This window comes from Heptranchias perlo, chromosome 3 (genome assembly GCF_035084215.1).
Source record: "Heptranchias perlo isolate sHepPer1 chromosome 3, sHepPer1.hap1, whole genome shotgun sequence".
In the NCBI taxonomy this organism is placed as follows: Eukaryota; Metazoa; Chordata; class Chondrichthyes; order Hexanchiformes; family Hexanchidae; genus Heptranchias; species Heptranchias perlo.
Window position 1 is genome coordinate 61,536,504 of NC_090327.1, and position 11,264 is coordinate 61,547,767.

Sequence of the window (11,264 nt, forward strand, 5' to 3'; positions counted from 1 at the left end):
TGTTTTCTGTTCCTGGTGCTTCTTAACTCCACCCAGACTGATTCTACATCTTGATTTTCTGAGCCAATATCCTTTCTCACTATTGCTCTGATTTCATCCTTTATTAACAATGCCACCCCACCTCCTTTTCATTTTTGCCTGTCCTTCCTAAATATCGAATACCCTTGGATATTCAGCTCCCAGCCTTGGTCACCCTGCAGCCAGGTCTCTGTAATTGCAATTATATCATATCCGTTTACATCTATTTGCGCTGTTAATTCATCTACCTTATTACGAATGCTTTGTGCATTGAGATACAGTGCCTTTAGATTTGTCTTTTTAACATTTTTAGACATCTTAACATTTTTTTGTACTATGGCCCTATTTGTCTTATTACCATTTTTTCTTACCCGGACCCTCTTTGAATGCCTCCAACGGGCAGAAATAACCACAAAGCACCATAGATTCGGCCAGTTGTGACCTTAGCTGCCACTGGCAGAGCCATGCATTGGTGGAGAGGGGCAGCGGGTCCACTGACAGCATTGGGCATAACTTGCTGACAGCTTCCTTTGGAAAGCAAGGCCTCAGCAGAGGTAAGAACTCCCCTGCTTGTATGCGCTGATGTGGAGGTACTGGCAGGCTGGTACCTGCTCCTGTGCTGCAGCCTCATCAACCTCGCCTCCCTCTTTTGCTCCTGTTTTTTCTATGCCCTGCCTGAAATAAGGAGGGGGCTAGTGGAAACCCCTCATCAAATGGCACAACGGTAGATGGTAAAGTAGATGGCAGCAGCAAAAAAAAAAAATCAAAAATGCAGTAATAAGGTTTCAACAGCATCTTCAAATGTATAAGCTTATCCCTTTAAATACATTTCCACTTCAAGGTAGTGCCCGGCAGACCCTGGACGCGTTTTATACTCGTGTTATTATGATTTGACATAAATAACAAAAAATGGGATGTATGACCTCACTAGGTCTACCGCTTGCCCCAAAGATGGGCAGCAATTCTGCCACCACCGGAAATTATAGCAAAAAATGGGGTGCGTGCCCAATGTAACAGATGTCCACCCACTTTTGAATGAGAGGTCATCGACCTGAAACATTGGGCTCTATTTTCGCACCCACGGGCGGGTGCGTTCGTGCGGGGGGGCTGCAAAAATCTGGGATTCCCAGGGCAGGTCTGGAGCCCGGCTCCAACCCGCCCACTTCCGGGTTCCCCAGTGACGCGCTGACATGCGCGCGCAGCCCCCGCATGTGGGACTCCCGCTGGCAATTAAAGCCGGCAGGGTGCCACTTAAAGTACTTAAACAGGTACTTCAGGTTGTTTACAGGCCTGATTGACCTGATATTTTAGGAGGGCTGGGATTTTGAAATGAACTGAGACTGTTTCCTGTACTGGGGAAAACACTCCCAGTTCAAATGGACGTGTTGCAGTCATCAGCCTGTGGCAGCTGCAAAGGCCCATTTAACAGGTGGAGGGGGTGGGGGGGGAGACCCTCACTCATTGCAGGAGGCCACTCTGTCACTTTGGACAAAGTTTGGCCTCCACCACCCTCCTCCTAACAATAAAATTCACAAACTTGCACATTTACCCCGGTGTCCAGACACATGTACCTACCTTGCGGACCCCCTCAAACGTATATCTTCCGGATGGCGGCCGCCGTAGCTGCAGTCATGACCTCCTCGGAGGACGAACAACATCACCAGCCTCGCCGGCCACGCCGTCCACCTCTGACACGTGGAGCTCCACAACACAGTGCTGTGACACATCCACCTGCACAGCAGTAGGGAGGGCAACGGCAGAGAGAGATGCATCGCAGAAGGCACTACCCTCGCCACAGGGTCAACAGACTGAGGCTCAGCTTCCTGGACCTCACTGAGCAGCAGTGCACACGGAGGCTCAGAGTCACTCGACATGTAGTCGTGGACATCTGCACCCTCCTTCATGCCGAGCTGCTCCCGGCTGGCCCGAGCACCATCTTCTTACCTGTCGCTGTCAAAGTTATCACTGCCCCCAACAACTTCTCCTCATCCTTCCAGGGTGCCACCGGGGACATCGCTGATGGCTCTCAGTCGTCTGCACAAAAGGGCCCTGCAAATACACCTACACCCACTCTGCAGTGACCTAATGGGAATGGGTGGCATCAAGTGTGCGTGTTCATGGTGAACCCCATGAAAGGGACCTATTCCACAAGCCAGTCAAGAATGGGCAAGACGTGGCAGTCGTGGTGATAATAACAGGATTTATTGTGCATGTGGCAGAAAACAAATATAAATAAAAAACATGACAAATCGTCAAACACCCTTGTGCATTCCCTTTGTGCTCACAAAACCTTCGCCTTGTGTTTCCGGGAACCCCTACGTGGTGGTAACCCTGTGGTTTCAGCAGAGGTAGTGGCAGGTTGCTCTTGTCCATGCCCTAACCGATGAGATGCTTTGGGCCGACGCCCTCTGGGTTTCGGTGCCCGTGAGGGCTCCTCCAAAGACTGCTCCACCCGCACCTGTGCAGGGGCAGACTCGACCACCTGGAGAGGAGGCAGCATTACGGGTACTGGTTGAGAGGGGGGCAACGGGTGAGACGTGGGAGGGCTTTGAGTGGCGTCCCCACTTCCATGGCCCCTTTCACCATCATCCCTCTCCTGGCCCAGGCCCACATCACTCCTTCCACCCTGCTGGACGGCAGTTTGGAGAGCTTGTGCGAGGCCCTGGAAGGCCACTTGTAAAGTATCTGTCAGCCTGTTTAAGGTGGCAGAATGTTGCTCACCCTGAATCTGAACGGCCGTTGTCAGGGCCTGAATGGACTTATTGTTGAGCCATGCTTGATGCTTGAGGGAGGCTAGCCTTTCCTCCATCGCAGACATTCCCGCACCTACCTGCGACACTATCTCAGAGATGCCTTCACGTCCCTGCGACACTATCTCGGAGCTACCCTCCTGTACCTGTGCCACCATTCCCCTCATGTAGGAGTTGGACTCCTCCATCCTCTGCGCGATTGTGGAGAGTGTGCGTGGCACCTGTTCCAGCACCTTGGCAATGTGCTGCTGCCCCTCGATGACTCTCCTTTTCACGGCTGGCCCCCAGGGTTCAGCATCTGGGTCCAGCTGAGCAGAACCTGGAGAAGAGTGTTCCCACCGACACGGACTCTCCACGGCTGCCCCTGCCACCAGGGTCTGCTCGTGCTCACATGTGCGTGGTGACTCACCATGTGCAAGCCCAACTAAGTGAGGACGGGGACCCACCGAGGAGTGTGTATCTGCGCTGGCGGATGCAAGGCTCAGATGTGACGATGGACCCTCAGAGGCCGGCCAGTCCTCTGAGGAATCGCCCTCCACGGTCACGGTGCTCGCAGATGGGCCTGCAAACGAACAGAAAGCAATATTAGGCATGTGGACAGATGTTGAGGTGCTGCAGATGCCAAGTGATGCTAAGATGATTCGCTATCATGAGTGCTGAGTGTTAGCTTTCTGTCACCAGTGGCTTGTGCAATCCCAGCCTCGGCATCCGCCACGGACAGGCATTCCAGCGTGCGGCTGATCTCCAGCGCCTGCTGCTCCGCGTCTGTTAGTGCCACCTGGTGTGGCGGGCCCACTCCCGTCCTTGACCTCTCCCAGGTGTTCTGGCATCTCTTCTCCTATCAAGGCAAAACACAGAGGCGTGATTGAGTGATGGTTGCATGGTGACCCGTTCGAATGGGGACAGGGGCGGTGAGTACGTGCACGCAAGGTGAGGATGATGGTTGAGTGGATGTGAGGAGTGATGCGAGAGCGTTGTGGTGGCAGTGCAGAAGGGGTTGTGTGGTGGTGGAGGTGATGTGGAAGACGGAGTGTGGGAGAATGCGTAAGTATACTCACATTGGCTGACCTGATTAGGTCATTAAATCTCTTCCTGCACTGGACCCAGGTTTGTGGCACATTGCCGCTGCTGGTGACCTCTTTGGCCACCTCCAGCCAGGCCTTCTTCGTGGTGGAGGGAGGACACCTCCTCCCATCGGATGGGAAAAGGATTTCCCTCCTCCTCCTCACCCAATCCAGCAGCACCTGGAGTGAGGAGTCCGAAAATTTTGGGGCAACCTTTCCTCTGGCCTGCTCCATGGTTCAGAATTGGTTGTTTGCTGTAGGAGGAGCATTGGTGGACTGCCCCTTTAAATAGGGCTCCTCCAGCTGACAGACTTTGCTGCGCCTGCGCAGTCCGCCCGCTGCGCAGCTTTCCAGCGCGAAACCCGGAAGCAAAGGTAAGTGGCTCCAATTAGCCTGCGATTCCGTGCGGAGCACCCTGATTTCACCGGGTGCGTTACCCACGCGCCCAGTCGACCCCCCGCTGAGAACCTGCGGCCCTCCTAATATCGGGCCCATTAACTCTGTTTCTCTCTCCACAGATGCTGCCTGACCTGGAGTGTTTCCAGCATTTTCTTTTATTAAATTTTAGACTTCCCGCATCCGTAGTATTTTGCTTTCGTAACAGATCCCCAACTCATTTCCTACCACTGCCTGCCTATTAGCCCCCAAAAACCAGGTAGACAGTGGCAAAAACTCTCTGCCAGTGTGTCTAAATTGCTACCTGTGTCGTTTTTACGAGTCATGATTGGCACTAACATTTAACAGCCATCTGGAATTAATAGTTTATTATATATTTCATCTACATTACTGAAGGAGGATAGTAACAAACTTCAGGAGGACATAGTCAGACTGGTGAAATGGGCACATGGCAGATGCAATTTAATGCAGAGAAGTGTGAAGTAATGCATTTTGGTAGTAACGATGAGGAGGCAATATAGGCTAAATGGTACAATTTTAAAAAGGGTGCAGGAATAGAGAGACCTGGGGGTATATATACACAAATCTTTGAAGGTGGCAGGACAAGTTGAGAAGGCTGTTAAAAAAGCATACGGGATCCTTGGCTTTATAAACAGCGGCATAGAGTTCAAAAGCAAGGCAGTTATGCTAAGCCTTTGTAGATCACTGGTTAGGCCCCAGCTGGAGTATTGTGTCCAATTCTGAGCACCACACTTTAGGAAGGCTGTCAAGGCCTTAGAGAAGATGCAAAGGAGATTTACTAGGATGGTACCAGTGATGCGGAGAGACTAGAGGAACTGGGGTTGTTCCCCTTAAAGAGGTTAAGGGGCGATTTAATAGGTGTTCAAAATCATGAAGGGTTTTTATAGAGTAAATAAAGAGAAACTGTTCCCGGTGGCAGAAGGGTCGGTAACCAGGGAACATACATTTAAGCTAATTGGCAAAAGAACCAGAGGTGAGATGAGGAGAAATCCCTTTCCCCAGTGAGTTGTTATGATCTGAAACGCACTGCCTGAAAGGGAAGTAGATTCTAAAATAACTTTCGAAAAGGAATTGGATAAATATTTGAAGGGGAAAATTTGCAAGGCTATGGGGAAAGAACAGGGGAATGGGACAAATTGGATAGCTCTTTGAAAGAGGCAGCACGGACACGACGGGCCGAATGGCCTCCTTCTGTGCTGTATCATTCTATGATTCACTAGGCCAACTATTGCGTCTTCAGACTGAATGGGCTCCCGAACTGACGTAACCATCAAGTTGCTGAATATTGCAAGTGAGGTTAGTCAGTTTGCATCAGATTAGAGGGGCACGATCCGCACTCCTCCCTCCCTCTTGTTACTAACCACATCTTACTCTGCGCACATCTTAAATAAACGGGGCTGATCATTCCAGCTAGTTTATTCTTATTACGGTTTCTATTCAAGGGGCTCCAGAGTCATAGCCGGAAACCAGTGAAATGTAAATAAGGACGAGTGGGAAAATGAAACGCCCGATGACTGAGCAAACTTTTTTTCCTGTTCCCGTTCACTCGCAGCCCCGCCGTGCTCCGGCTTTGGTGACTCGGACTCTGAGCTCATTGCATTTTCCTGCTTGGCTGGAGCTCCACATCCTGCTATATCTGGTCTGAACTGGTTGTTTCTGTGTGCTTTCAGCGGGCTGGGACTAAACGTACTGCGTGAACGTGTCACACCGCACACACACACACACACCATATACACGGCACAGTGCCCAATGCATAATGAATCAGTGTGTGAATCAGCCCCTATAAAAGGCAGCTCCACAACAGCGAGGCACAGTCAGTCGCTGCTTAGTGCAAGGAAACTTTTTGTCAAAGGACAAAGTCATCGGTGCACGATTCAGTGAACCCTCCTCGCTCTGTGTCCCAACAAGTGTAAGTACAATAATTAGCATTTCAATCCTGGGTTTTGTTTATTGCCATCTCTTTGATAGCATGTGTTTAATTGAGTTGCCAGTTGAGTCTATGTGCGTTTCAAGCAGTAGTTTTAGAATTTGGTTCAGTGTTTTTGTTTTATTGTTTTCAGGATCCGACCCCACTCGAGTCACCAGGGGAATCCTCCAAGTTCAGCCCTCTTCCTTCTATCGCCATGGCATCTGTTCCTTCAGCTGGCTGCCTACTTGCAGCACGGAATCAGTATTATAGAAGTAAGTGTTTGAAAAAATCCGCAATTGGTATTAAGTTTGCAAACGGGCATACAGGATTACCAAATCTAGCCACTGATTTTTAAAGTATCAATTTTCTTGTAAGCTTGGGTGAATTTGCCAGCTACTCTACGCCAAGTAGAGTTGAATGTTAGTTTTTCTTTTGGTATGAGAACTTTAACCGAGAGTTGATCAAGTTTTATATGTCTGAAAGCGAAAAATTACCACCGAAAAGCATATGGACTTTTCGGTGGTGTTTTTATGCCTGTTGCATGAATGAGATTACTTGCATTTTTTAAATGTGCTGTTTATTTAAAAACACTACAAACATATTGTAGCAGTGAACTTTCCACCATATTTAGTTATCACCTGTCCAGTTTTTGAGTGCCTTGCCCAGAAAGTCTAAATTGTAAAGCAGACAAGTCATTTTTTCACTTCTGTGGAATGGTAGCATTATTTTGGAAGAAGGTGCAGCTCCTCTCAGCATCCTATGATGATCTAGCCTGAGATTGCACAAACTTGAAATTCGTGTTGATTTGCTACAATTTATGTCATACTTAAAGTGTACCATTAAAAGAGACCACAGGTATGGATACTGCCAATGACTGTTTTGGGTTTGGCAAAAAGTGGCAACCCCAACCATACCAGGATATCAAAATGGTGTTCTACAGTTCTGGGAGCTGAGCTTGCCTCCGAGCTCCCTAATGTGGGGGGTGTGATGCCAATGTAATAAGAGTGCATATTTTTAGCTTTTATTTCCCCCTCTCTAAATTAATGTATTAAGATTCCGATGTGGTCTCCAGGTTTATGTATATGCACTCCAAGGTGGTGATGCTTGAAACCTGGGAGTTAATTTTATGGATTGATAATGGTGTTGTTCTGGTGTTTTCCAGTGCTTCTGCTGCTGCAGATGTCAGTCCTATCAGCTACCCATTGGTGGCTCTATAGTTATACAGTGCTGCTTTTTATTGACCTTGCTGTGAGTGAACATTGGGAAATGCTGTAGGGAAATACTGTAGGCCCTCTGAAATAGAATAATTTCAGACCATGGTGGAGACTGGGATAGTCCTACATGGTCGATATCATCCCCTCACCTACTCTTGTTAATGAGTGGGGGCAGTGAAATATATTTTAATGGGGCACAGTGGGACCTGGGGGAGTTTTAAACATGAGAGATCAGGCAGATTTGGGCATAATGGATGTAATATTTATAAGTCTTGTATTTCTGCAATGAATCTTATGTTTCTGGAAAGTTACATTTTTACCTTTTTAATTTTCTTATTTCTTTCCAGCTCGACATAATTCCACATCAGGTGTGACGTCCAATGGTTCATGTTGTTTGGAGAATGCCATGGAGCATGAAAAGCCCCATCATGGTAATAATGAAAGCTGTTAAAACTGAGTTGTGATCATTTCCTTCTCTTGCTTTTCAGTTCATCATTTGTTTTTCCTTCTGTGCTCAGGATTTGTTCTTACATTGGAGAAATGTTGGCAGTTAAAGAACTTTCTGAACTGTGAGGCTGCTCATCACCCTGTTAACACTGAGCTATCTGCGGGAAGGTAGGAATACTTCATAAACTTTTAAGAGCTCTGATGGTAATTTTGACTTTGGGCGATAATGTAAAACTGGCGATAATGGGATATATTTAAATCAGGAGAGATGTATAACAAGCAGCAGATCTGATATCGCCTGTTTTACACTATCGGCCAAAGTCAAAATTACCCCCTCTTTTACTGAAGGAAATTTAAGTGCATACAAGTGCAGTTTGATCTCTTCAGAGGGGGTTTCCAAAGTCTTTTCCAGATTACTAAACTGCCTGAGAACCTAAGTAAATATAACTGACATTTATGTACATAAACAAGGGCTGGGAATTTCCATAGAGCAGGAGCAGTTTCAAGAAAATTCGCCCCCCAAAATTCTTTCCCTCTCACTATTTCCTCACTGTTGTTATACTAGAGAATGTCTCAAATAGAGTAATCATTAATGAGGCATTGAGATTGTAATATTGATCGCAACAAAGTGAATAAACTCTCTTCTTTTTTAAGAGTTTGAACTGTTTCTTTTTGACAGTGGTCATCGTTGATCAAAGGTGATTCTTGGACATTTGATTTCTGTGGATTAGATTTTAGTCCACAGTATTTGGTAGTTTGCTGCTACTGGCTCAGGAAATTGATTGGAGTTTGCAGTGGTCGAACATTGAACTGCCATGAAAGAACTGACACCCATCTCGACAAGCAAGTGATATTTCCATCAACAGTGTGCTGCTATTTAATCGTTCTTCAACTGACCAAGGTGATTTACCAAGGAGCACATCGATAATCTAAAAACATGAGTGTTTAGATTTAGAGAGGGAGGGGAAACACCAGTTTCAAAAACTCAAGGGTTTGTGGTGTCTTTGATTAAATTAAATATTTTTTCAATATTTGGTTCAACTCAGGATAATTCTTTTGGAGTGCAGAAACAAATGTTGACATGGTTAAGCAATTGGATGATGTCTCAATCTAGCAGTGTACTGACAGAGTTTTTCACATTTGGATTTGATAATTATACTTCTTCATTTGTTTGCTATGGACTAATCATATATTAAGTATTAAGCCTGTTCTTGAGTTGCCTATTAAGGGGCATGCTTCTGAGCGAGGGTGACCATAGCCCATCAAGTGTAAGCAAACTTTCTTTTTACATTGCAGTGGGAACATAGAGCAGAACTGAATTTGGTTGAAATAAAGTAAAGTAATAAGTATTGCATTATTTTTGTGCCAAGAGACACTAAGGGGATACAGTTCTTTCTGTGGATAATCTTAGTGCAAAAGTTGGTATGAGTGCAAAGTGAGAAATTCTGTTTTGTACTCCGGTTGACTTCAATGGAAGGAATTTCACCCCTTACGTGATGCTTACTTTCTTGTATATTGATGCACTAGATTTCAAAATACAGTATGTAAAAATCTGAGCAAAAATGTTTGTCTTTTTGTACATGGTTTTCTTCCCTGTTGAAGATTAGACCTGCGTATTTTAATTATCCATTGGGGGTAACTTTCAACTTTGGTGGGGGCAGAAAACTAGCATTATTGAATTGAATTATCAATTGGAAAGAAATAGGGCAGGGTGTATAACGGGAGGCTGATCAGATACTGCCAGTTTTCCGCCCCCACCATAGTTGAATTTTACCCCCGTTGTCGTTCTCTGAGAATACAAAATTTACAACCTGTGCTGGACATACATCCATGGGAAAAATTTACAGCTTTAGTGCTCCCAGAGCAGAGCTTCAATAATAGTTTTGTGTCCACTTAAATTAATGGAAGGAATACTATGGATCCCTGCTCCCGAATTCCTGACGTACCCTGGTGTGACAACTTCTGCATCGGGGGCACTAATTCATTAAATTTACCTGCTGTTGTGTTACTCTACTGAAATAATTGTGGAACTTTTTATACTTTTTTAATAATAATAAATGGACTTTTTACAAACTTCTGTGGTTCATGGGTCTTATTGTTACTCAAATCAGATTAGAGAAGATAGCTTCAGTTGAAGAGCCAGCATCGGCACAGATGCAGTGGGCTGATTGGCCTCTTTTAACACTGTAATTTCTATGATTCTTTTTCAAAGCCCTATCATAGACTGTTACAACACAAACAGGCATTTGGCTCATCAAGTCTGCATTGGGGGAGGGATCTGGGGAAGGTAACATAAGTCTGAAGAAAAAAGATATAGGAAATGAAAGCAAAGGTTAGGAATAAGGGTAACATAAACAGTCAGCGAACAAATACAGTTATAGAACAAAAGTACAAAATGACTGGTTAAAAACAAAGAGAGGAGAACAATTACTAAAAACAAATTAAATTGCCTGTACAGCAATGTGCACAGCATCTGATTGAAAACAGGGGAACTGGAGGCAATAATTCATAGCGAGGAGCCTGATGTGGTAGGGATAACTGAAACATGGTTACATAAGGAACAGGACTGACCGTTAAATATCGCAGAATATAACACGTATTTAGAAAGGATAGGGAGGGAAGAAGTGTGGTTGGGGGGAGGGGTTGGGGTAGCTGCAATGATTAGAGACAATATTATGGCAGTAGAAAAAAGGGACATTAACATTAAGATAGAAACAGATTCCATATGGATTGAGACAAAGGATAAGAAGGGATCGATCACATTAATTGGGTATATTCTACAGACCACCTAATAGTGGAAGGGAAGTGGAGGATGAAATATGTAGACAAATCTATGAAATGATTAAAACATATAGAATGATAATCATGGGAGATTTCAACTACCCCCAAATAAACTGGCAAGAAGAGGTAGGGAGAGGAAAAAAGGGAATGGAGATTTAACAGCATGTACATGACTCCTTTCTTAACCAGAATGTGAGAAGCCCAACAAGAGAGGAATCGCTGCTGGACCTAATAATGGGAAATGAACCAGAACAGATAGAAGTAAGCATAGGGGAACATCTAGGCAATAGTGATCATAACTTAAGAAGGTTTCAAATAATGATTGAGAATGACATAAGTAAGACACAGATCAAAGTAACAGAATGAAAAAAAGCTAATTTTGAGGGGATAAGAATGGAACTAGGGCAGGTAAACTGGAAAAAAAAATGGACAGACAAAGAAATAAGACAGCAATGGGAAATGTTCAAAACAGTGATCAATAGAGTTCAGGAGAAATATATCCCACTAAAAAGCAAGAAAAAAACTAGCCAGTAATGACACAACATGGATGAATAAAGAAATAAGGGCAAAATTGAAACTAAAGAAAAAGGCATATTCTAAGTACATAGACAACAAGGGAGAGGATGACAAAAGAAAATACAAAGAGATTAGGAAAGAAGTCAAA

At 45.2% G+C, this 11,264-nt stretch overlaps 1 protein-coding gene across 1 annotated transcript; it reads left to right on the forward strand.

The window, feature by feature from the left end:
- Positions 1-5,930: 5,930 nt before the first annotated feature.
- On the forward strand, positions 5,931-9,892 carry LOC137314882 (pancreatic progenitor cell differentiation and proliferation factor-like protein). The gene is made up of 5 exons (XM_067979917.1): positions 5,931-6,158; positions 6,310-6,430; positions 7,720-7,803; positions 7,891-7,987; positions 8,499-9,892. Exons 2-5 carry the CDS (start codon positions 6,373-6,375, stop codon positions 8,509-8,511), a joined length of 252 nt encoding a protein of 83 aa, XP_067836018.1. The 5' UTR covers positions 5,931-6,158; positions 6,310-6,372; the 3' UTR covers positions 8,512-9,892.
- Positions 9,893-11,264: the final 1,372 nt, after the last annotated feature.